General features: G+C 32.5%; 2 protein-coding genes across 4 annotated transcripts; both read right to left on the minus strand.

The window, feature by feature from the left end:
- Nucleotides 1-7,651: 7,651 nt before the first annotated feature.
- LOC148615166 (uncharacterized) lies at nucleotides 7,652-9,171 on the minus strand. Its single transcript, XM_088589813.1, has 3 exons — nucleotides 9,012-9,171; nucleotides 8,520-8,742; nucleotides 7,652-8,321 (listed from the first exon to the last, which is right to left on the minus strand). The coding sequence occupies exons 1-3, from the start codon at nucleotides 9,072-9,074 to the stop codon at nucleotides 8,137-8,139; spliced, it is 471 nt and encodes a 156-aa protein (XP_088445939.1). The 5' UTR covers nucleotides 9,075-9,171; the 3' UTR covers nucleotides 7,652-8,136.
- Nucleotides 9,172-17,483: 8,312 nt separating this feature from the next.
- Nucleotides 17,484-19,384, minus strand: LOC148615167 (uncharacterized). 3 transcript variants are annotated; one of them, XM_088589817.1, is made up of 3 exons: nucleotides 19,244-19,384; nucleotides 18,353-18,602; nucleotides 17,484-18,006 (listed from the first exon to the last, which is right to left on the minus strand). In XM_088589817.1, the coding sequence occupies exons 2-3, from the start codon at nucleotides 18,570-18,572 to the stop codon at nucleotides 17,816-17,818; spliced, it is 411 nt and encodes a 136-aa protein (XP_088445943.1). In that variant the 5' UTR covers nucleotides 18,573-18,602; nucleotides 19,244-19,384; the 3' UTR covers nucleotides 17,484-17,815. The 3 variants fall into 3 exon arrangements, with proteins under 3 accessions (XP_088445943.1, XP_088445941.1, XP_088445942.1); XM_088589815.1 differs by lacking the exon at nucleotides 19,244-19,384 and adding an exon at nucleotides 19,081-19,232; XM_088589816.1 differs by lacking the exon at nucleotides 19,244-19,384 and adding an exon at nucleotides 19,081-19,232 and having other exon boundaries at nucleotides 17,484-18,020.
- Between the last annotated feature and the right edge of the window lie 7,674 nt (nucleotides 19,385-27,058).

Here is a 27,058-nt window from a genome sequence, read left to right on the forward strand (position 1 = left end):
CGAAAAGGTTTCTTAAATTTAGGTTTTACAATCATTGCTCATCGTTTTATAAGAAACTGAGTATTTTTCTACTAAGCCCTGATATCTGAAAAAAAAAGAATTTGGTACGATACCTTTTAAGACGTATTTCCTTTGTTATACCCTTTCATCTCTTCTTCAACAAATATATATCACCTAAAAATAAGAGGTTACTTCAAATGCCCAAATGGTCTCGGAGAAAATGACAGTACATGCAAGGGACTAAGTGAACGAAAATGCAATGCAGCATTATGCCATCAATGTACGGTAGGGAAATAGAAGCATCTTAGAGAAATATAATATAAAATTCAGACACAGTTACATTAATAGAGCAACAGATATTCCAAAAATATCAAAGCGTCAAAACAGAAAGACAATCTAATTGAGAGACATCAGAAACTAAATACACAATATTGACACAGAATACAGTACAATTACATTTATACTTAAGAAAAATAATACTTGCAAAATAAACTCCTGCACAATCCCCCCCCCCCCAAAAAAAAAAAAAACCAAGGTAAAAAAAAAAACAAAATGGGAGTGATATCCGGTGATCTGGAACAGTAAGTCATACTTCGCAAGCGACATTCGTCACAATTCGAGTGAGTGAAACCCGTAGGCGTCGATGGGTTGTCTAACTGAAGATACCTTTTACCATAATTGAGACAAAGTATTCATGTAAATCAAATTTTGATGACAACCAAGGAACTTCTGTTTTGATTGCAACATAGGCTGAGCATATCCCTGTTTTGGAAAGTTATTTTACAGTATATTGGATTCCATTTTCTACATTTTGTGGCCCCGTGCAGGTCCGGGTGTTAAAAGAATAGGCCTACAGCAGCGCTAAGCTTGTCGTGAAAGGCAACTAAATAGTGCTCAGAACCCTAGCCGGGGGCTAGGACGCTCTGTCCACAGAGCAACTGGGATGTGTGCCCCAGGTGGTGGAATGGGGTACCCCTGGCGTGTTACGTACTGGGGTTGTCAGTCTATAATACGGAAAACCTGACCGCAAACCATAGTGGTGCACCGTGTTGGGAAAGATGCCACGTTCCTCGCACGTTAAAGAACCCTACTGTGGTATTCTCCCGGAATAGGAACCATAGGGCTCCGCCACAGGAGGCTAAATTGCCCGACCCTACCCATCTCTCCTTATTTCCAGTGGCAATCAAAATATGTCTACCCCACTGTCCTTGTGTCCCATCCCTTTTTCATTTCGTCATCCTTTCATGTTCATTTTATCATGAATTTCATGTTCATCGTCTGAATATAGCTGAAATATTGCTGCTCGGACGTTAAACCCCAACAAACAAACAAAACAAACATTTTGTGTGTAGATCGTCTCTATTTACTATTTTCACTTTTTGATCATGTCTTTGAATTTTGATGTCTCTGAGTTGTCCATCTATTTGATGCTGCGGTATTTGTAGCCATATTTCAACAAATATAAGATTGAACGGAAATAAAATTTGTATTTGTAATTTTTTTGTATTCTTATTTTTTTGACATGAATCCATATAAATTACCAGTAGCTTACATTTATAATATAAAATTTTACAACATTATATATTGTAGTAACAACTAATTATTTACCAAATCATTTAGTTATCGATCCTGACATAGGTTAGTTGTTTTTTGAATTATTTAACTACTAAACTATAATCTAAATAGAATGAGCAATGTTTTATGGCGATTTTTGGAAATACATTTTCTTGTGTTTCATCATCGTTAGTTCTAGGAACAATTCAGAAATAACAATCAAAACAAACAAAGAAGCGAAAAACAATCTGACAGGAAGCACCTGCATGTCACATCTGTTTGTTTCTTCTCTGTATAATATCAAAAGATGTGGGTGTATTCAAATCACAAATAAACGTGCATAATTTTGAGTTATCTCTCTTCATCTAAATTTGAATTATATACATAAAGCTTGCGTTTTATCATTTCTGCATGTTTTCATTTGCTTACTGGTTGTTCACTGTTTTTGAGCGTTCAACCTGAAAATACAAACATATTGCAAATTTCGATATGCTGTACACGTGTTTCTACGAATAACCTCACATCAAAAGCACAAGGATCAAATATATAGGAAAATTTTAATACCTAAATTAATTGTACTCAAGAAGTACCGTACTCAAAACTAAAACTATCGAAGAAGCCAAATTCACCACCGAGAGGTTATACCATATGCAATACAAGGAATGGAGCCGCAGTGTTTCAGGTTTTTTTGAAATTTGTAATACTGCAAATTTAGATAAATAGGATAAATGAAAGAACCTTAGTGAGCGCGCTTACATATCCCACGCGTCCCCATGTTGGATAGTAAAGTAATTTTTTTCGTAAGAGAAATACATGTAAAAGGACCCCGATAAAAACATGAATAAAAGTGTTTTTTAGACTTTAGACCTTTATTTCTAACTTCAGTTACTCAGAATGGTAGTTTAAAACTCCAGACTGTGATTTCTTTGAGTTTTAGTTAATCCCAAGTGAATATCATTGTAGCGGAACAAAACGTACACTTATCATGGTGAATTTATATACCAAAAATCATGTCATAATCTGCAAGCGTTTAGGAAAAAAAGTCAGAAGAATGGTTATTTCTGTGAATTTAGCTAAGTTCAAGGCCCATAATTTTGCTAAAAATCATTGGAGCAGAACCAAACTTGACCTGTAACTTATCGTGGTCAATACCTGCAAGTGAGTAGAAAAAAAGGCCGGAAAACGCTTTTTTTTCTGTGAATTTTGCTAAGTTCAAGGCCCACAATTTCGATAAGAATCATCGGAGCGGAACAAAAGTTACATATGACCTGTAACTTATCATGGTGAACTTATGTACCAAAAATCGTGTCATTATCTCCAAGCGTTTAGAAGAAAGTCCGTAAAACCGAAGATGGACTAACGGACTGACGGACGGATCAAAAACATTATATCCTTCGCAACTTCGTCGCGTGGAGTATAATAAAATCTGATATATTTTGGGATCAGACAAATCTGACTACTGGGTTGGTTAATAACATCGGGATCCTTTGGCCCACCAGCATTGGCATCGACCTTGTGATTATAAAATACAAAAATACAAATCATATTTATTGGAAATTTTGATATGCTGTATTTGAATGTTTCAAGGAGTAACATCTCATCAGCAGCATTAGAATCAAATATATATGAAGATCTTAAAAGTAACAATAAGCTCGGTTTTCCTACTTCGTCAGTTTAAATCATAACAATGATAACAATAAAAGTAATAGTCACCATCGACAATTATCGTCTATTTTGACGTGTTTATAATGCTAATTAACTTTTTGTTTCATGCAAGTTTTTAGTAGATTTCTAAATGTTATTTTTCTCGTCTCTTCGTCTGTGCCACGTGTCTTACACTACATAAGTATGGCTCACTTTCTTCCAGTTAATACTCCTTTTCTAGTTTAACCTTCATATTTATCAGTCGATCACTAATAGAAAATTCTAAGCAACCTTTTTTTGACTCCAGTTTTTACCTTAAAGGGGCCACTCAGAATTGTTTCGTTTCATGTACCACTTGAACTGAGAAATCTTCGTACAGGGTCTTGACAATGTTTAAAATCTAAGATGGTATTCAAAAGTTTCTCAGCATTTGCAGCATGCCATATATATTGATACTAATCGCTTGTTCAGAGTTTATGTACTGTACGAACAGTGATGATTGCCGTTCAACTAATTGCTCCACAATTATTCTGAATGTTGCCTGCTTATCACGGAGAGCTTTGCCCACATCATCTATCATCCTGTTCAGTATCATACTACACATGAACTTACTAGCTACTGGCAGAAGAATTATGCCTCTGAAACTTTCGCAACATTCTAGTTCTTCTTTTCATGCAGTATTACTCTATTTAGAAAGTATTCTTTCAGCTTCCCAGATTTTATTCAGTAATTTGGACAGACATACATATAATTCTTCTCCTCAATGGTTCACAACCTCTGGCGGTATTCCATCAAAACCAGTTGCTTTAAGTTACTTTAAGCCTTTCTTGATTTCATATTTCTTGATACTGTCCACCTTTATCTTAAGATATAACCATGATTGTAAGATAACTATCATCTTGAAATAGTTTAGACATGCATGTTTTACATCTTATGGTTTTCGTTTGTGCTGAAGAGGATCTTTATATCTCCAGTGTATCCAATCCTTTCTGCTTCTGTAGCAAATTGGTTAACATATTCTATTTTGTTAATCCTGGAAGAGTTTTTCACTTCCTTATCAAGTGCTTAATGTTAACCTTTTGCATCATTCTAATTTTTGCTCTTGTTTTTGTGTTGTTTACTTTTTCATTCATATAACACCTTTCTTCAACCTTCTGCCATGTTACGTCAGACATCCATTCTTTCTTTCAGCACCTGCGTATGGAGTGTTCATATCACAACTCATACGTTATGCCAGAGCTTGCCGAAACGACTTTTTGCATCGCACTAGAATGCTAACAAATAGGCTTCTGGAAACGTCTACCCCGGACTTGACTTTTTATTAGCAACTCGGCGGGTGTTTCTAGAAAAGCAGAGGACGCTTACCCTACCGGTGCACCTGCTCCATGTTCCTAGTTTTTAGTGAAGATCAACTTGCTCATCTGCTTTTGTTACTTTGTATGTATGATTTTAGTTACGTAATGTTCTTTGTTATGTATGTCTGGTCTATGTCCCTGGATTACATTCTTTTTGATTACCGGTATAACCTTGGTTCCTTTGATTACTCTTTCTTCTTACAGGTTTTCTTTCCTTGGATTTCTTCACATGTATTCCTGAAGATATCCCTTTGAGCAGTCCATTCTTGGAACATATAGTTTTGATTTTTGCTGGAATCTTGATTTCTTTGGTTACTCTGTCAATATCATGATCTTGATTTTGATTGATCCTCTCTATATAATGCATCAAGTTTATTCCTCAATTATAACTGGAATATGTTTTGTCACGCAGAATTTTAAGTTCTCTATATTGTACTTTATTCACTTTATCTCAGCTTTTTTTCTCCGTCCTTTGCATGTTTGATTTTTTCGTTGATTCACCCCAACAAAATAATTTTCTTGGCTTCCATAATTTTCAATAAATCGAACACATTAACGAACATACATTTAAGTGTTTTTTTTCATTTTAAAATTCGATGCAATTCCAGTAAGCAGTTCTGTGTATTTGTTTTGAATAAAACATGTTTAATTCGAAGTTCTTCTTTATCTTATTCTATTTCGTGCTTCACTTTTGTATTTGTTATGTAATTATCATTTATGATAAAAATCCAGTTTAGAAAAAGTTTACATTTACTACCCATGATCAAACTTTATTACAGTTTTCTATTATTTTGAATGTCTGTAGTCGACGATAGAATGATCTTCTATGTATGTCATAGACTTATATATTTTCTTTTCCAACTGTAGAGGTGTATATTTTCATGATAATTAGTTGCATGTCTAGATAAGTATATTTTGATTTAGTCATTGTACCGTTAGTCTTATATCCAGAAGTTCATCTTTATTATGATTTTAAGTGGTTTTCTATAGGAAAGTGATGAAGTACAGTATCATGTAGGATGTTGTTTTAAGTTGTTGTCAAAGTTTTTGATTTATTGGAAATTGGTGCTAAGTTGGTGTTGAATTGGTGCTTAATTTAGATATGATAATTAAAATAGTTGGGGCATGGTTGGTGTTAAATTGGTGTTGAACAGTATATAAGGGCTTTAATAAGTTTTTTTGGGAAAATTGAAGATGGAAATTAAGTAGTGGAATAGAATGGGATAGCCAGTCAAATAAAGGATTGAGCCTTGGCATATTTGGCAGATCAAACTTAATGTTCAGGGATATACGGTGGCAGACTGAATGTAAGATTGGAATTATTTTATGTGGTTAAGGGATGTGTTTTTGGAGACAAGTGATGCAGGAGGAATATTGTTTTTGATAGTTGCAACTTGCCGTAATTGGAAGTTAACTCGTTATTGTTGATGATGTTTATTTGATGTTTTGACGTATACTTGCCTTAACAGGAAGTATTTTTATTCCGGACAATATATTCCGAGGTTCCGGACAGTGGTCCGAGGTCGTAGATTATATATTGTTGACGATAGTGTAACTTGCCTGAACAGGAAGTTATCGCTATATAGAGAATTCCTCGATTGTTGATGTCTGTTGTGTTGTTCCCCTGTGCCATATGGATCCCATCCGTATTAAGGAATTTGAGAACTTTTAGATAATAATTTGATTGAGCGCACCGTATATGTGAGTTTTCGTAATTTTCTGATGGTAAAATAACTTTTCATTCTGTAACATGTATTTTATGTATAATCGTAATAAACTGTAGATTAGTGACAATTCTCTTTATTTTGAACCCTCCTGGAATTGAGAGCAACTTGGCTTCAGTGGTTAAAATATACCAGCCTAGAGCTTTGCACATACTTGGCCGTCATGGCACAACATAGTGTGTTGAACTGACATATTTGATGATCCGCTGATCTCAATTCTTGATCCCTGGGCGTTGTTTGACGATTCATGTAGGGGTAATAATACAAGACTTCACATCATTTTTAATGATGCTATAATTAATGTGTGTGCAAATGTGTTTAATTGTTTACTAGGCGATTCATACCATTATATGTATTTTTCGGGGAACATACACTGAACTTTACATCTCCCTTTATAAACTTTTGATTTCAAGTGTCGATTTCATTACACGTTCAGAAATGTATTTCTAAACCTTTTTCGTGAAATGTTTCATAGACTAATGAAGGTGTGTATAAATATCTGCAATTAAAGGACAATAAATGATCCGATATAGGTACCAGGTCTGACAATCATCGACATCATTATTGACAGGCGTGTTTAATGTTCTGTCTGTTTAAATAGAGACGCCCATCATTTAATGTTAATCCATAAGTACTAATATCTATATCAAATATATATGAATGGAAGGAAATATTAAGGGATGGATTTCAGGTGAAGAGTGCATTAGCAATGTATACATTACATGTATGTGAATCAATAACTATGTATATAATAGTTATATGTATATTCTTGTTCTTTGACGTAACAGTAAACTCAGTAGATTTTGATATGATAATTTTAAAATATGAGACCTATGCAAGATTTATATACGTATATGAACTTAAGTATGGTTCTGCCTAAAAACCTGGCAGCGGGTGATTCATCATATCTTTAGATAATTGATGAAACTGTTCAAATACCTTTGTTAGGTCATAAAACAACTCTTCCTGTGTTCATTTTCTTAGATTTGCTATAAATTGTGAAATATTTTCTGACTGGTTATAGTGAAAAAGGTTCTTGCGGGAAATATTCCAGTACTTTTCTGTAGTAGAATGTAACCAAATTATAAGTGTTAGTATGTCCAGTGGGCAACTTTCATTTTCACTTTATTTCAAGAGGCAAACTGAAGGATTTCCAATAACAAAATATGTGGGATTAAAAATACATGAATCACTTATCATTCGCCTCTGTCTGGTTTTTGAGGCATAGATGTACTTAAAAGTTATATATCGATAACGTTCATATAAAAGACGCCATTTAGCGTATTGTCTAAGGTTCAAACGTATAATAATGAAATACTGTCACAAGATGTCAGGGCAATCTATATTTGGCTTTGAAAAGAAATAAAACAAAGATGTCAAACATTTGTATTGGACAAATTGCTCTTGTTTCATTAATTGAACCTATTTCATCTGATAACTATAGGTTCAGCAATTCCACTTCTCAATGACTAAGGCAATTTCACTCAATAAGTAGTCTTATATTAAGTCAACAAAATTCGTACAGCAAGGCAATTAGAAGTAGCACTAGTATTTAAACCTTTTGAGGTATAACTAGCTAGTTTGTCCCAAGTCCTTATGTATGACAGTACAACAGAAGTCGCCAGTGCCAAGTGAATTTACATTCCTAAGTAAATATGGGCTTCGCATGGTTGATATATGTATGCATCCCATTCGGTCATTTCGTGTATTTTACAGATAGAATACACTAATTGATAATTTGTATGAGACATGAAATATCTTCAATCCTAATCAACATTGCATTAACAATTGCCACCACAATAGGCTTGTATCACAAGCCTAGTAGATATTGCACTCATTCCAATAGGCAAATCACCCCCTCATACTGATAGGTCTGTCTGTGAAAGTTTCCATACCCTTATGTTCGCTTTAAACAAATTCTCGTCAGATATTGCACTATCACTGTCACTCATGGATAAAAAGGAAGAATGTCTCGGCATGTATGGTGATCGAATAGGACTATCTTCATCACTTTCTGAAAGGTCATTATCTGAACACAACGAATCTGTAAAAAAGAACGATATCAATGCCTATTTTTAAGCATTCACTGAAGTGGATAAAAAGGTCAGCGATCTTGTTCGATTAAATAAAGGTGATTATTAAACGAAGCATGATTTTCCATAAAAAATGATTTGAACTAATAATATAAATATTCATTAAATCTTAATGTAAGAGACAATTGAAGCAAACATTTAAATCTTACCTTCAGATGTAGAGGAGGATATAGGTGTACCGTAATGAGGAACGCTGAGTCGTCGTTGACACTGATTTTTATCTTTGACAATGGTTGATATCATACAACTACTGATGCAACGTCTTTCTTTACTGGCTCTCCGTGTACGACTGTTCTTCGTTAGACTGCTTATTTTGTTGTTTATATGTAAAAGTTGTTTCATCAATTTAACATCTTGGCTTCTCAATTCCGCCTAATAACAAAATAAAAAACACAATTCCACGATTAAACCACAAATTGGAATATGGAATAAGTTGTTTTAGTGCTGTGTATAAAATAAAGAGAAATAATGAACAAATAAAATTTACTATAAGCAAATCTTAAGAAACTGAAAACAACAAAGGAAACCTAATTTTCATGTATAATATGACAAAAAAAAAACATATCGCTTAGTAAATAATATTAATGGAATTATGGTATCAATTATTATTTTTTTAAATAATGCATGTAAAGTCCACTTACCATTTCATTTCTAAGTGTAGTAAGAGCTAAACTGATTCCTTCGTTGACACTGTTTTGTTCCATAGTTAATCCTTTTTAGATATGGTCTTGAAAATAACTGCCAACTAAATGTCTCCCTGTCTTGCTTCCACAAAGTAATAAAGTCTATCAGACAAGATCGTCTCTTTTTATATCCTTTACCGTGTAAAGTATATTTATCGCTCGAGTAATTCCAATATCACCACGCACTAACCGCAGACGGTTGACACTTTTTAGTTTTACAAGTACGTTGCACTTACTGTGTTATTGTTTACTAGGATGTAGCACGGGTTTTGTAGATACAAAGATATTTTTTGAAATGAGGGTTTTTCCAATTAGCAGAATGTTCTTCAAACCACCAAATCTATATTTCATGTTTGTATTTCATATTTGTATTCAATCTGACAAGTTTTCCTGATAGATAGAATGATGATTTCCGAATAATGTAATAACAAACCAAACTCGAAATGGAGTTAAAAGTGTATGGGATATATAGAAAACATCTCTGATAAATACTTAATAATGTCTTGTGAAAACTTATTTTCAAAATGCCAACGTCAATATAGCTACAAAAACAAATTGATTCAGATTCAGGGCCGAACTTTTCATGCAAATTAATACTTGGAGCATATTTGGTAGTTCATTACTGAAGACAAAATAGGATAAAATACTTTAGTGAAAAATACCAATCATCCTTATATTCATTATTAAGATAAACATACATTGGTTTATCATCTTGGTGAAGTAACAATGATATAAAATAAAAACACTGGATTTTTTTTATTGTTTCTTTGTATGTGTTGTTTTAGTTACTCTATATTCTTTGTCTGTTTTCCATGTCTGGTCTTTGTTCCTGGATTATATTCTTTTGCTTTCCGCTAGAATCATGGTTCGCTGGATTACTCTTGCCAATATTTACACATAAACAAACATACTTTGTTTTGTTTATATTTCATCAACAAATTATTCCAATTACAATCTTATTATCGAAATGGGCATCTATGACAATTTAAACAAATGGCTAGTATACCTGTATATACCTACACAGGAAAAATTATTTCGCTTGATTTTCACATGAATTTCACATGATTTTCACCTGAATTGAGCAAATAAACTTCGTGATAAATTTCACGTTAAATCAGAATATAAAGTATCTTCCAGATGGTAATATAAAAACGGATTAGAATCTAACATATCTATGGTTAAAAACGGATCTTCCTTTTAACTTCTTCTTTGATTAAGACAGTGAAAATTAATGACACTAAGCAAACAATGGTGAAGTAGTATAGTGACTAATGAAGATAACATAGTCATGTAGTGAAATGTTAATATGCGGAAGGTAATCAGTCATACATATAGGCTATATATATTTGATATAAATGAGTATAAGTATAACCTATGTATGATTAACCAAAATTATCCAGTAAATGTTAATATGCCATTTATATTGAGAAAACTTCCATGATAAAAAAAACTTAAACAACAAAAATGGACACTCCAATATACATACGAATACATTCATTATCAAATTTATTAAAATTAAGAGACTGTACAGTATTGCTTGAAACATGACTATTCGTATTCCATTCTAAAGTGCCTTTCACCTATAGAAATACGCAGGTGTTCAGGTGCATGCTTAGATTTTACAAAAATTAGCCAGAACCTCCTCGATGACCCGGTATGATAAAGTATAATTGCTCGTAACGTTTAAACTAAAACTTAGGTAATACGGTACTTTAAAAAAGGTCTGACAATTAATGAGTTTTTTAAACATGTCGTAACTGCACTCATTGGCGTAAACGGTAGTTCCTTGAAGGAATCTTGTCAAACAGTTAATTTAGAAAAAAATATATTGCTTCATTTTTTTTCGAGGTATTTCTTGAAACTGTTTTTCATGGTTAAACCTAACTAAACAGCAAATCGCGTTTATTTTTATTTGAATACTATTTTAAATAATTTTTGGAACACCTTAGTTCAGTCCCGGTTCTGTAATCCCGGTTTTATTGGGGTTCTGTAATTGTGTTTTGTTTTTTGTTTTTTTGTGTAGCACAATCTGTACTTTATCCCTTGTCATTTAGCTTTTATTTGCATTTATTTCGACCAAGTATTTTCCAACTTTTGTAAGGTATTGCTCCTTCTTTCATAAAAATAGTATTGTGAATGTATTTTCAATCTCACACGATATTTTAGGAGACTTGTCTTTTTGTATTGTTTACCTTTTATTCTATTTCTTAATGCCAAACTTAGTCAATGCTTTTTTACCGGTGAGTCCGGGTTACTGATTGATTATTTTTTCACTGAGTATATTTTCATGATGTTGTTGTTTCTGTCGTTACGATTTTTTGTGCTCTGACTTAACTCGGTTCAATTAATGCTACTGATGAGAGGTTACCCATTGAAATACGTGCATTACAATATCTATGATTGGTATTGTTGTATATAATAACCACTGGTCAATTTGGCTCATTATTTCGATAGTTTTGGGTTTGAGAACATATTTGACCTTTCCATATATTTGATTCTAATGCTGCTGGTGAAAGGTTACTCCTTGAAACACGTGTACAGCATATCGAAACTTACAATATATATGATTGGTATTTTTATATCTCAACTTTGATATTACATACATGTATTTTCAAAATTCAAGATAATATGAAATTATCAACCCCGATTATTTATGCTATCTTTAGTTATTCCAGGACAATATAAAAGCAATATAATGTCATAATTCAGTTTGTCAAAGTCTTAAATGTTATTCGTAATCCAGAACAAGCGATTCTAAATCAAACTGCACTTGTGCGCATGTCAGTGTTAAGCATAATTCCAATGAAAAGAATAATCGTTATAAATTAAAAAAAACTTTGCCACTACGGAGAGACAGAAATACAACCAGTCGTTGCCGTTTCAAGTATGATAGTTTTATTTCATGTTTTATCTTGATTTCTCTCTTAACTCTCATAGTATATTTAACTATTTTGTTGCATTCGTTTTGATTAAAAATAAAAGAATGTCAGGGCCTAGAATGGTGAACTGTTAGATTGCACTTTATCATATAAGTGGATGTACCCCAAATCGTACTATACCACTGCAACGATTCACAAGTACTTGTATAAGTCAATGTTTGGTAGAATCTTGTACTTGGTAAATGTTAATATCAAGACATGTCAAAGTGTGACAGATGCCCACTTAACGGATATTTGGAGATGAATTATAGTCTAATCCGTAGATAATGCACGTAATCTTACTTAAGTTCATCACATCAAGATTTAAATGTAAACATATTGAAATGTCATTACATTCCAGTACGATAATGTATTGCCAACGTTTCAGTCAATTTGGCCATTTAAGGTTGAGGACATTACCTAAAAGTTCGTCTGGATCGGCGCTTTATCTGTAAACAAGTAAACCCTTAATAACCAAACAGCCTGTATAATTCTCAAAAAGTTAAAGTTAATCTTGATCTAATAATTAATTTTCGGATTTTATATCACCACATAAGTTGTACGATTTTGAAATGGAGCAATGTCGACTATTCTTATCCATGGTTTAACGGTCTCAGTTTCTTATCTATTTAAGACATAAGGCAGCAATGGATGTTTTTGAGTCCGTGATGCTCATTTTCTTTTGTTACTTTGTATACCCTACCGGTGCACCTGGTCCATGCTCCCAGTTTTTAGTGGAGTCCGAGTTGCTCCGTTGCTCATGTAATCCAGGGACAAAGACCAAACATGGAAAACAGACATACACAACAAAGAACATAAAGTAACTAAAATCATACATACAAAGTAACAAAAGTAAATGAGCAACTCCACTAAAAACTGGGAGCATGGACCAGGTGCACCGGTAGGGTAAGGGTCCTCTGCTTTTCTAGAAACACCCGCCGAGTTGCTAAAAAAAGTCAGCTATAAAGTCACCTCATGAGAGTGAAGGAATAGGTCAGCAAGTAAAGGAGCACAACTTGTTCCCATTGGAATGCCGACCGTTTGTTGAAAAACACGTCCACCACACTGAACAAATATGTTGTCGATTAAAAATTCCAGCATTTTATAAACATCTTCCTCTGTATATTTGGAAGATGATTTGGAATTATTTCTTACAAAGTATGAGGAATCTCTACCAAGAACTATATATTTGTATCTAGGTGTACCATCTTTTTTTGGAAAAACAACGATGTATAATGTTTTTAAATCGAGATTTTAACTGATTATGGGGTATAGAAGTATACAGTATTGAAAAATCATAGGTTTTAATGCTATTATATTAAGATAATAGTCTTGAACTGATTGTCTCCAAAAGATCTTTCGAATTTTTCAGGATCCACATTGAATTAATACCAATACGGGAGTAACAAGTGTTGTGGTAGGACTGTAGACCCTCTTTGACAGTTGTGAGTATAGAAGTTAAAAGTTTTGAAAGAGGTTTGGTGGTACATTTTGCAGATCCAGCTATGTAACTTTGTTTGTATGGATTCTTGTGAAGTGTAGGAATCCAGTACATAGACGGTAAATCACAATCATCGTCCTTGGTAGAGAGACAAAAAGAGGATAGCACAGATTTATGGTTTTCCACAATCTCTTCTTTGGAGAGAGTGGTAGCAGTGTAGGTCCTATCACTGCTATTATTTTCTACGTCTACCTCTGATGATAAACATTGGATATAAAACGTTTTGCAGACAAAAACAATGTTGTTTTGGGCTTTGTCTGCTGGTACGACCAGCATATTTGTCATGTATAGTATACAATGTTTTTGCTACATCGGGGTCTTTAAAAACAGATGTAGCCTTGGCACTCATTGACCTACTTAAAACTTTCATTTGTATCAACATTAAAGACCTCACGGCCTTTACCCACTCTGACAGAGAACCAATGTCTTCTTGTTCTTGTTTTATCCATTTTCTTGCATAGTCCTCGACGGCATCCATAAAAACTTTAAAGTTATAATTCCAATTTATGGAGCGTGGTTCACGGTACTTGGGACCTTTAGAAAGGATATTACGCAGAGATTCGTTTTCGATGATGGTTATATCTTTAAAAGATAATGGATATATTGTTTTAACGTATGATTATTGAGTAGGGATAAACCTCAAACATTGAGTAGGGATAAACCTCAAACATTGAGTAGGGATAAACTTCAAACATTGAATAGGGATAAACCTCAAACATTTAGCTTAATTGAAAAATGTTACAAAAATTACAAGCTTTTAAAATATATTTGTATCGTTGAATTTGGCGTGAAAACACATTAAACGTTGTCGTCAAGATCAAATATCACTTTCCTAGTTAAAACAAAGACATTTCCATAAAGTCATAAAGAAACGAACAACAAAATAAAAATCACATAGATAACGGAACAAAACAAAATATTTTTTTTATATCATGACAAAACAAATTTCTTGCAGTAACCATGAAAATTCATTGTATTCGAAATACTTTTATAACTTGAATGGAATTAAATTATGATGTTTACGTTGACTTATCAAATTATACTTGTACTGTATTGAATAAAATATAATGCAACAGAGACGATTCCGAATAACATATATTTATAGGTCAGTTCTGATTTAAAGATAAGCTGATCTATTTTTAAAGTAGAAACTTTCGGTACTTTTCCCACCTGATATCAATTGTGTAATATTTGTTTAGTTGTTTGTATTATCTCTTTTTTTAATATGAATGATGTCTTTTTACACACGCTTGCATAAAAAGAAAATATACCTGCTTATTATCTTTTGAAATCGAAGACGTGTCAAGATCTGACTTTAAATACATGACTGTTTGATGTTATACTAAAGGTAAAAGACCTTTTAGATATAAGATCTCGGTAACAACAAGACATGTTTATGAATGAAAATATGGTGAAAGCGAAAACGTCTGTTTTTTATGATTACAAATAAAGAAGGCGTACACATAAGGTACGTGCATGTATGCTTAATCAGAATGAAATCTCGATTTATTCATGTGAAGTCAGTATATAATATATCACATATAAAAGAGAGAAAATTGACATTTCAGTATTAATTGACCATTTTCAACCCGTAAAATAATGAAAACATTTAAACTGATGGGAACTTCAGTATCGTGAGGAGAAGTGTAACTTCACGTGGCCTATTTTCACCAATTATTAATACAACATAAAAGAATATAACATTCTAAAAAAATTCCAGAAGAAAAAAGAACCCACACAAAACATAAGGAGAAATAAACGCAAAATACATCTAGATATATAAGAGAAACAAAACATTACTGCTTATCTTTCAAACTTCCATTCCAACACGTTCTACGTCTTCATGTCTGACTGATATAGTAATCAAGGGAACCAAGATTTTAGCCAAAAGAATGTAATGCAAGGACTAAAAACTAGAAAAACAGACACAAACAACAAAGAACATAAAATAACCAAAATAATACGTACAAAGCAACAAAAGTAAATGAGCAACTCAGACTCCACTAAAACAGAAGCATTGATTAGGCGCACCGGTAGGGTAAGCGTCCTTGAAACGTTATAACTTAAAAATGAAGCAAGGGATATTATATTGTCTTGCAAATCACGAAATGTATTATCTATAATTTTAAACAATAATATTTCGGCTGGAAACCCATCGCGATGCCCGATAGACACAGTATCCAAACATTAAAGTGAAAATTTGGTTTGATTGATAGAAGAGGTAAATGTCAATAATAATAATAAAAAAAAAACAAGTACGGGAAATTTCCGAGCTATTAATGAACAAGTTGATATAATCTAATAATAAACAATACTCGTAGTGAAAAGGATATTGCAAAAAATACATTGACGTATACTATACATCAAATAAGGTTACTTGAGGTCCCAAATCAATAGTTGAGGAACTACTCTCTGCATGACTATCAAACAGAACTATGCTTAGATTGACCTGCAAGGGATCCCCACATTACCACGACGTGTCGTAGGTTAAAGTTGCCACAAAGTGTCATAAGTATACCGTGGTCTACTCATCTTTAAAATGAAATGAGAAATTGTATTATTGTAGATATTTTATCGGTTACTTTGAATGTAAAAAGTCTTTTGAAAATTGGACAAAGGGCTTAGTGTTTTGCTATTATAGAATTTAATATCATAGATTTTTTTGTAATGTAATTTGATTAATATCACTTTCATAGATACTTCAATGGTATAGACAAAACTATGTGGTAATAATGATTGAGACGTAACTTTCAATTCATGTAGGTGTTTTGTTATGCTGCGAAATAAAAAAAAATGAAACCAGAGCAGTCACTAAACAATCGCATTGTCGACATTGAATTTGATGTTTCGTTCGATAACGATATTGTGTCATGTGAACATCCTTTCCCAAAGCAAATTATTATTCCAAAACAATTGTAAATTATCACTATTGCTTTTTCCTGTAGACTAAAATAACAGGTCTTTTCTGATTCATTTGGTTTTATTTTGTATGATGATTAAAAAGAGAATGAAAATCCTCAACGATATATCTACCTGACCTACTATACAATTCGAATCCTGAACTATAAAAACTCAAAATCTGTTTTCTAGATAAATAAAGACATAATATTTTGTATGAATAAATATGTAGAGAATTGTATTTTTTCTGATACACTAAAACAACTTGAAACACTCTTATTATATTTATATTTATATAACAGTTCAAGAATATAGAATGTTTTAACGTATAGACACTTGAAGTAGTAATGAATAGTCAGTTTATGTATGGAGTACTGTCAGTTTGGTGTGTTTGTTATTTTTTTGTAAAAATTTACCATGATTAAAGTTGTAAGCTTATTGAGATAATCCAATATTGTTAGCTCAGGTGTTCTATCTATTTCATGACAGTTCGGGGATTTTCTCCATTTTCTCATTCAGTACATGTTATGTAATATTTTCAGACATATAGTCATTTATGGGTATAAATTATTATCCTTGAGAATCAATTTCTGATGTAGAAGTTGAAAGGGGAGAATAAATTATTTAATCTAAAATGTTTTTATCCATCTATTACGTAGTTTGCCATGTTTTATTCAATATTGGAAATCATGCGAATGAGAACTTCTTTTCGTATTCTCTTCCGAAGGATTTCAAATCAATACTTATGAATGAAATTATCGTTTCAGAGTGTAATCCTATCATGAACTTTTCTTTATAACTAATCAATCAATGCCATAATATAGATCTAGGCGTTGCCGATAGGAAGCATCTTAAATAGGACGAGTCAATAAAAGGTTTGCAAAAAAGGTCAGACTCGTCATCTCATGTTACAAAATAAAGCACTTTCGATATAAGGTTAGGCTTCATTTGTTTATTTTATTTTTTTTTAAATTCTGATCGTGATATTTAGTTTGATAGTCGCTAATACCAGTAAGAATAAAAAACGATGAAATCCGAAACTCTTCTGTGCAATTTGATATCTGCATTCACAACCATCCAGGTCGTTGGTTTATAAAATAATTCAGTGCTTCATTCAATAGTAGTATTTTTTTTTATTAAAAAATGCTCATAACAATCACATAAATAAATAAATCAATAATAAAAAGCAGCCCGTTTTTAAAACAGTATTTCGCATTAATGAGAATAATATTCGAGTAAAAGGTTTCGACCTATACCTGTACATACGCAGGTTTCGTCAAGCAATAAAGATTTATACAAAAGTATAAGTCATGCACAAGACCTGACACTATTATTAAGTCAAACAGTTCTAGAAATGGATGTATTGTAGTGACCGGCATATTGTACAAGGTTTACAGTGTAAGAAATCAGTTTGTGTTGGTTGGTAAGACAGAACAAATTTCAAGTTACACAAAAAGTTCAGCTTTGGATAGTTTCCAGACACGAATGTTCGTTTTCAGAAGGTCCTCATCGCAAATGTCTTTATCCAAATCTCTTATTATGGACAAAGACTGTATTCGAGGAAGTTTTGGTGCCTTAACGAACAAGTCTTCTTCACTTTCTGATAATTCACTAAAATCATCCAGGAACACTGCCTCTGTAAAGTCATATCTGTATATTTAAAGTTTTTGTTTTTATCCATATAAAAATCCAATGCTTTATACTTTATCATTAACCTCATTAGAAATTAAACTACATTTTACAAGGGGTTCAAATGGTTTTAAATAGAATTTATCTGAAAATGTGCACGTACACAAAACTGTGCTTACCCAAAGAATAACATCATTGAAGAAAGAAATGTATCATGATACTATTATTTTATTGTAATTGAAAGTAAAAGTAAAGTTGTATGATACGTTGGTTCCTCTTATAAATATTTGTTAACTTTAGAAAATGAACAAACGTCTTAGAACTAAACTTTATCGTTGGTTGATTTAACGCACCTTCAAGACTCAAAGATGAACCCATTGAATCATCGGATACTGGAGCGCTAAGTCGTCGTTGACACTCGACGTGAAGTTCTTCTGTTGGTTCGGTAACCGTTTGCATACAGCTGCTAACAGAGCGCCTTTGTTGGTCAAAGATTGTTTTCGGATACCTTGCTCTTCGTCTATGTCTTGCTATGGTCTGGATTGTTTTCCGGATGTACAACAACTGTTTCATCAATTCAACATCTTGTGTCCGCAGATCATCCTGAAGATAATTCAAAGACAACAAAACTCATAAAGGACCTGATACCGATTACTCTATGGGCAACTTGGTGGGTATTTCAATAAAGCATAGGACACCTTCCCTACCAGTGCACCTGGTCCGAGTTGCTCATTTACTTTTTTTTCTTTGTACGTGTTATTTTTTTCATTTCATTATCCTTGGATAATATCCATCTGATTTCCGCTCGAATCTTGGTTCCCTTGATTACTTTAACAACAGTTACATTCATTGATTGTCTGGGTTTTGAAGTACTGTTCTGGTATTCTTTAAGCTCATACATGTTTTCTATGTTCATATCTGCATTGTGCTTTTTCTTTGTCCCTTGATTTCGTTATTGTTTATTAACCTGAAACGTGATTGTATTATCACTTATCAGTTAAGTTTTGTAGCGGATAAATGATAAGATTTATTTCTTAAAACTTATTTACATATAAAAGAACAAATATATCAATATACATACCATTTCTTTTTTCAGGGTATGTAAAGCCATTGTCATTCTATCATCTATATTATCCTTTCCCATATTTAAAACTATATTTATGAATGCTTTGTATGTAAATGTTCACTGTCACTATTTACTAACAATTAATTTCATCAGACGCTTTCATCTGTTTTATACTTACTATTTGAAGTGTGTTTTCGTATGTATATCAAACAGTTGCACTTCCATCCAGTCAAATTGATATTATATCAATCCAATTATTTTTCTAAATCTGATCATTTTAAGTGGAAATATGCTGCTGAACACTATTAACCGAAAGACGACTGTCTGTAATAATGGCAATAGATCCATAAGGAACAGTAGCATAGTATTTTAAGTGGGTGATTATAAATCATGGGAAACGATGATACAAGATACCGGACAAGGTGCCGTAAGTATTTCTTAGTCATCACAGGAAAGTATGTCTGAGTAGAGGTATAGAAAATATCAGACCCATATAGTGCTGTAAATCTATTAAGACAACATGTCTACTTATTTCAAATACATGTACTTATCAGATATACATGTAGATTAATATCCAAACCCAAATTTCTTTTCACACCACTGTTTTTAATAGATATAGTGAAAAAAAAACAACAAAATTTTAACATTTCGAAGAAAATGATACGACAGACCATACTATCAATTTGAAAGAGTAATCAAGGGAACCAAGGTTATAGCGGTAATCAAAATAATGTAATCCAGGGACAAAGACCAGACATGGAAAACAGACATACACAACAAAGCACATAAAGTAACTAAAATCATACATACAAAGTAACAAAAGTAAATGAGCAACTCGGACTCCACTAAAAACTGGGAGCATGGACCAGGTGCACCGGTAGGGTAAGCGTCCTCTGCTTTTCTAGAAACACCCGCCGAGTTGCTCATAAAAAGTCAAGTCCGGGGTAGACAAACGAGGGAAGGAAAACTATCATCCGTTGAATAAATCAGTTTTCATGGTGCTGATGGATACACCATAACGATCCACCATAATATCTCATTTCTTTTCAAACATTTATTTGAAAGAATCATTAGAAATACGAAACGCGGAAAATAACTATATTCACATACTGTCGTAAATATAATTATCAAAACTTCTACTTATTTTGTTTTGTGCGATGCACGATGCTGTAAGACAAAGTAAAATATCGTTATTAAATGTTGGCGTCCATTCAAAAATGCATAGATACCTGACAGCATATCACTTACATATAATTCGAGGTTTTATATTTCAAAACAAGTTAATTTTAAATCAAGATGAATACATGCATAGAGAAATGATGTCGATTTTCTGATGTATGAATTTTGTTAGGAAAATTAATCGTTTTATCACCTAGTTTATAACAATGTCTACAATTAAAACTATTTTGTCAATGTTTGACATTTCACCTGACATAATGTTTGATGTTTATATACATACTGATCGAAATCGATAATAAATGTCTTTGATATATCAGTTAAATTTTAATTTGATATACCTTTGTGTTTGTTTCCGATGGGGTAAAATACATATATCAATAAATAAGGAGTGTAATGTTTGCCGTAAAACCTTGAGTTAAAAATTAAATTGACCGAATGATCAAATATCAATATCAAAGTTTGTGACAAGAAAAACCTAGTACGAAACAACAAAGAACAAAAATTGTTTGAGCAGGGTGTAAGATGCATATTATTCTAAAGCTCTTAGGGAGCGAGTATAAAATAAAGAAATGGCAAGGGAATATAGACAACTTGCTCTTTGGCAAATACCAACTTATATCATATGTTCCCGCCTTCAGTGAAGTATGGCATTATGTTCACTGTTGTAAACATTCAAGAATTAAAATTAAAAGACGACTCAGTATTTGGTATATACCGAAATGATAAAGACAACAATTTTATTTTTCTGTAGCAAATGGAGCTAACATATGGTTTTTTTGTGTCAATGCTAAGAAGATTCATTTGGGACAAAATTAAAAAGTTTTCCTTTGAATGGTTTAACATTCATTACAAAAAAGTTTATTCTAGTATATCATAATTAAAGAGATTAAATATCATTAAATGGAGAATATTGTGTGTATAATAGATTGTTATATACGGAATATATTTTTCTCATTATAACATAATATTATGGACCGATATGGAAAAACATGATTTTTTACAAAATCATACAAAAATCACTCTCTTTTTTGTTTAATTAATAGATAACATATATTTATTATTGATATGGTCATTATTTACATGTTTTTAATGAATTAATTTGTTAATCCTGAAAGAGTAATCAAGGGAACCAATGTTATAGCGGTAATCAAAATAATGTAATCCAGGGACAAAGACCAGACATGGAAAACAGACATACACAACAAAGAACATAAAGTAACTAAAATCATACATACAAAGTAACAAAAGTAAATGAGCAACTCGGACTCCACTAAAAACTGGGAGCATGAATCTATGTTTTTCAAAAATGTTTTTCATGATTGTTTTGTCCCATTTCATGTTTTTCACAAAGCATAAAAAATATATGTTGCATTTAGTGGCCTAACAGTTTTGGCTGTCCCATTTTGTTGTCTTTATTTATGATAATTTCCTATTGACCTATGTTAGCTAGTTTTGTACAATTTCACAACGTTATTTTTTTCTCATGTTAACTGATATATTGCGAGTTGTACCCGCATCAAAAGCTAGATTAGTTGGGTTTTTACAACTTTGAAAGTTTTTTGTTTTCATTTGAATATGAGTTTACCATTTGGTAAGTCATACCCATGTTGAAGGCAAGATGATGCTTTCTTTCCTTTATTTTTGTTTATCGTATTTTTATATATCTACTAGGTTGATCGTCTCATGTTTTTCTATTACATCTTCAGTTCACTATTCATTATTTTCCTGTCTAGTCTTTATCCTTAGAATATATTCTTTTGTTATCCGCTCGAATCTTGATCCCTTTATTTTGTGTTTGTGTTAGGCTGACACTGCTGACAGTTGCAGTTTAAATTGGACCATCTTCGGTTAAAACTTATATTTCTTACCAATAAATTTTATTTACAACCACCATTCCAGTTTTTATTATGAACAAGGAAGAAATATGAAAGGGTAATAAAGGGAAGAATAAGAAAAAAAACTTAAAATAATAATAATAATAATAATAATTTGCTGTTTACTTGTTGTTACACTTCGGAGTCTTTTCTTGACACAAGTAATTTTAATGTCGTAGGTTGAAGTTAAATGCCCCCCTTATCGTCCCAGGGTTGCACTGGTTAATCTACAGACAAGGAAACTAAACTATGTATACTTTATTGCAATATCGTTTAAGGAGGTAATGTTTTCAGCGTATTGTGCGCAGTGTCGTGGGAGGTTTCCAGATTAACCACGAATGTATTCAAATAATTTAAAATGTATATTGTCTTTCAGCTTTTAAAGATATCATTAATAAATGCAGACGTAGTTCATTGAAGGCTTTTATTTTCTAAGTTTGTTGGTAGTATTCATGTATCATGCGTTTATTTCATAGCAACACATTATTAAAACCTCACGGGGTTTAATCCTATTGATTTTGGTTAAAAGTGAATTCTTATAAAGGACATTCTTGAATAAATACAAGCAATTATTCAATACCAGCAATACCTTTTTATTTGTTTCCCGAATTATTGAAATAAAAATATAAACTATTCTCCCCTACTAAGGATTTCCACTCATTAACCCACATTACTATACAACTTGACTTATTATATTTTGCGGAAGGGGTTCTCTAATTTATTCCCACACAGGTCATTTTCGCTATTTCTTTGCACCCGAAATTACTCTCATCAAGTATTAGCTTTTTATAACGAATGCTCTAAAGTATCAGCTAGCAATGATAGGTAAGATAATAAAATTTCATCTGGTTTGTCTGTTAATAAAAAAGAAAAAACAAAGAAAACAGGTTTAGTATGCCACATATGACAATGCAGTTGCCCATGTATAGTCCAGTATTAAACCGAAGAAGTATAAATACTGACGGTACAAATGAAAGCAAACTCTCGGACAAGACAACCCTGGGAACAGCAAAAAATGACTCTCGTACAAGACAACCCTGGGAACAGCAAATAATGACTCTCGGACAAGACAACTCTGGAACAGCAAACAATGACTCTCGTACAAGACAACCCTGGGAACAGCAAACAATGACTCTCGGACAAGACAACTCTGGAACAGCAAACAATGAAACAAATCATACACCTCAAAAGACTTAAAGAAGAAAGAGTAATCAAGGGAACCAAGGTTATAGCGGTAATCAAAAGAAAGTTATTCTGGGACAAAAACCAAACATGGAAACAGACATACACAACAAAGAACATTAAGTAACTAAAATCATACATGCAAAGTCAGAAAAGCAAATGAGCAACTCGAACTCCACTAAAAATTGGGAGCATGGACAAGGTGTACCGGTAGGGTAAGTGTCCTCTGCTTTTCTAGAAACACCTGCCGAGTTACTCATAAAAAAGTCAAGTCCGGGGAAGACAAACGACGAAAGGAAAACTATGACACGTTGAATTAATCAGTTTTCATGGCGCAGATTGATACACCATAACGATCCACGAGTTCATGATGACGACCATAAAACTTCTGTAGTGATGACTTCAATCTTATAGCAACATAACCCTGTTCCTGAAGCCTATTTGTTAGAGTTCTAGCGCGATACAAAAAGTCTGCGTAGTTTCGGCAAGCTCTGGCATAACGTATGAGTTGTGATATGAACATTTCATACGCAGGTGCTGAAGGGATGTTGCCACAGATGAAAGGAAAGTTGACAATTTTGAATGAAAAGTCATCACGTTTGTCGTAATGTTTGGTCAATAGTTGCCCTTTACAATCGATCTCTAAGTGTAGGTCAAGATATGAGGCTAACTTCAGAGTGTCTGTAGTATCCTTTATATCAAGTTCTTTGGGATAGATGCGATATAAGGAGTCCCCGAAACAATGATTGTTAACGATAGTACGTCATCTATATGGCGGAAACTAAGATCTTTCGGATCACAATTTGTTCCCATTGGAATACTGACCGCTTGTTGAAAAACGCGTCCACTACGCTGGACAAACATGTTGTGGATAAAAAAATTCCAGGAATTTGAAAACATCTTCTTCTGTATATTTGGAGGATAATTTGGAATTATTTTTTACAAAGTATGAGGAATATCTACCAAGAACTATATAACTATATCTAGGTGTACCAGCTTTTTTTGAGAAACAATAATGTATTATATTTTTGAGTCGGGATTTTAACTGAGTATGAGGAATAGAAGTATACAATGTTGAAAAATCATAGGTTTTAATGCTATCATATTCTGATAATAATCTGGAATTGAGGGTCTCTAAAATATCATCTTTCGAATTTTTCAGAATCCACATTGAAAAGATGAACAATTCTAATCATACTACAACCCGGGATGGATATCTAAAAGTGCTCTGACAGACATAGGTCTTATTAGAAATGGCGACTCAATCAAGTCATGGTGATGACCGTAGAACTTTTGAAATTACGACTTTAATCTATGGGTAATATTTCCATGACCCAGTATTTCTTGCGTAAGTCGCTAAACTCTACCCACCAGTTTTGTACACTGCACGTTATTCCCAGAAAGTGACGAGGGAAAGGATAAAAATGTCTTCATTTCAAACGATACACCGAAAGGAAATATCAATCTTTAACATGCTTCAACACTGATTTAGTGGTTAACCACAGGGTCGCGAGAAGAGACAAAAGTTACCAAATTATAAAGTCATTTCAAGTGGTTAAGTCTTATGACTTCCAGAAAACCACATTTCAAAGTTACATAATAATTAAACATATTGTTTACATCATATTCGTTACTGCACTTAAGTGTTTCTCTCTTTCATGTATACCTAAACACGGGAAAAGAAATCTGACATGTAGTTTGTCTCAACATAGCCATTAAGGTTGTGCAATTTTATTTGGCCCTCAAATTGTCTTAAACATAGTCAGATCAGCCTTCAATACGACTATATGCCACCCCCTTTAAATCACCTTCTTTGTAATTACGATCTATCAAAATCATATTGTGACTATTATTATGCCAAGTTCAGGAGCGCTAAAGAATTCGAACAATGGATGTTTGAAAACATTATAGTATTTAACACTTATATATTTATACAACAGTTTAATAGATTGATTGAATAGATATATGTTCGACATTTGTAATAAAAACCTTGAGTGTTCTTTGATTGAGATATGGTCTTATTTCCCCTAATATGGTAATATAAGGTAAATGAACGATTTACTTATTTTCATGAAGTAATATGAAAGGATAACATGGTAAAATGATAAATGTGAGAGATGGCTTTAAAGTTAGTTGTTAGTTATTTTTATGTCAAGAAACATCAATTGTTTTACCCTATACAAAGAGTTTAAACAATAGATAATTATTAAACGAGATTTAGATACAATTATGATTAGAGCACGGGGCTTACAAAATATGATTATTGTCATGCACATAAGATATTAACATATCAATTTATAGCTTATTTCGTTATCTGAAAAAGACAAAAAGCAAAAAACAAAAAACTTTCAAATCCTGAAATATATTAAATTTCATATTTTTCTTATGTAACAATAAAACTGTGGGTCATAACATTTCAAGGAAATATGGTTTGAACGTATGATAAAAAGTAACTCAGGCACAAAAACAACGCTAGCAACTATGATACTTCCGAACAGTCGGGTTCTAATTCTTTATGACAAAGATGATAGGTTACAACCACGCTTCATCGGTTCAAATTAAACAGACGGACACAATAAGACTCTTGAAAATTAACTTGTAGGAAACGTTGTGATTTGTTTTGCGAAAAAAGAAATGGTAATAGGATATAAAAATATATTTTAATGATTAAAAACATATTTCCACGTGACAATACTTTTGGTCACAGAGAGAGAGAGAGAGAGAGAGAGAGAGAGAGAGAGAGAGAGAGAGAGGGAGAGGAAAGAAATTGTCTTGATGAGCCTACTTTTATATCGTCGTGTGTCTACTACACTGTTCATTCACTACATATTTGTCTTCCTTTTAACATACCATTAATTGTTTTCTAATCTGATTATTAAGGTCGATAGGTAAGTCAATGTTTTACATTCAATATAATTTTGGAAATATAAACAAATGTCTGACAAATATGACGTTGGTATTATTTAATGCACATGACAATTATAGTGGGAGTTTACAAATATGTTAATTAAACCACTCCTTAATTAGGTATCTATAATGTAATACTACCAAGAGAACAAAAACCTTAAGTACATAGTGTATACGGTGCCAGAACCAACCATTAAAAGAAAATAATAAAAAATAAAAAAAACCCCACCCACAAGCTCGCACCCAGATTATCACTATGTATTTTAATATAGAATGAAAGACATAATATTGTGGGATTATTTCAAATGCACAACTGACATTATTTTCCTCAATAAAAAAATTAATCATGTTAAAAGATGTAAAAAAGCAAAGTCAGTTTTTTTCTCATGCCACCTAAACATTAAACCAATAACTAAGGCTTTATTTATCCATTCTTATAATTGCCTATACATAATGAAGTTGCACCAACAAATTTTACAACCATAAAAAACATAGCTATTACATATTTGTTTTCATCAGAGGAATATCTAAGTTTACTTTTTCCACATTTTTGTCACTTTTTAAAATAATTTTTAACTTTGCTCGGAAGAAGTGAAATTGCAGGATATATTTGTTTGCAAATGATATAAATATAGGATACACCACTTAAGCGTAAAGATTACATTTACATTTTACATAGGGGATAGACATAGTGATACTGTATTTATAAATTTAAAGATGTGCTTGATTCAAATGCTCCTAATAGGTTGATGTTTATTTATTTCGCGCCTATTTGTCAGTTGCAAGAGAGGATTTATCAAGAACTTAATGCACAAGTATTTTTTTCTGATATCTCGTCATAACAAGTAAGA

Source organism: Perna viridis, chromosome 6 (assembly GCF_037379345.1).
Source record: "Perna viridis isolate PV_CMFRI_1.1 ecotype Kerala chromosome 6, ASM3737934v1, whole genome shotgun sequence".
Lineage (NCBI taxonomy): Eukaryota > Metazoa > Mollusca > Bivalvia > Mytilida > Mytilidae > Perna > Perna viridis.

Coding starts and splice junctions, on each gene's coding strand:
- LOC148615166 (XM_088589813.1), bottom strand. CDS start 9,074: ATGGAACAAAACAGTGTCAACGAAGGAATCAGTTTAGCTCTTACTACA. Junction 8,743..9,011: donor CTACACTTAGAAATGAAATG/GTAAGTGGACTT, acceptor TTTTGTTATTAG/GCGGAATTGAGAAGCCAAGA. Junction 8,322..8,519: donor ATCCTCCTCTACATCTGAAG/GTAAGATTTAAA, acceptor TCTTTTTTACAG/ATTCGTTGTGTTCAGATAAT.
- LOC148615167 (XM_088589815.1), bottom strand. CDS start 19,143: ATGGGAAAGGATAATATAGATGATAGAATGACAATGGCTTTACATACC. Junction 18,603..19,080: donor ATACCCTGAAAAAAGAAATG/GTATGTATATTG, acceptor AATTATCTTCAG/GATGATCTGCGGACACAAGA. Junction 18,007..18,352: donor TTCATCTTTGAGTCTTGAAG/GTGCGTTAAATC, acceptor ATGACTTTACAG/AGGCAGTGTTCCTGGATGAT.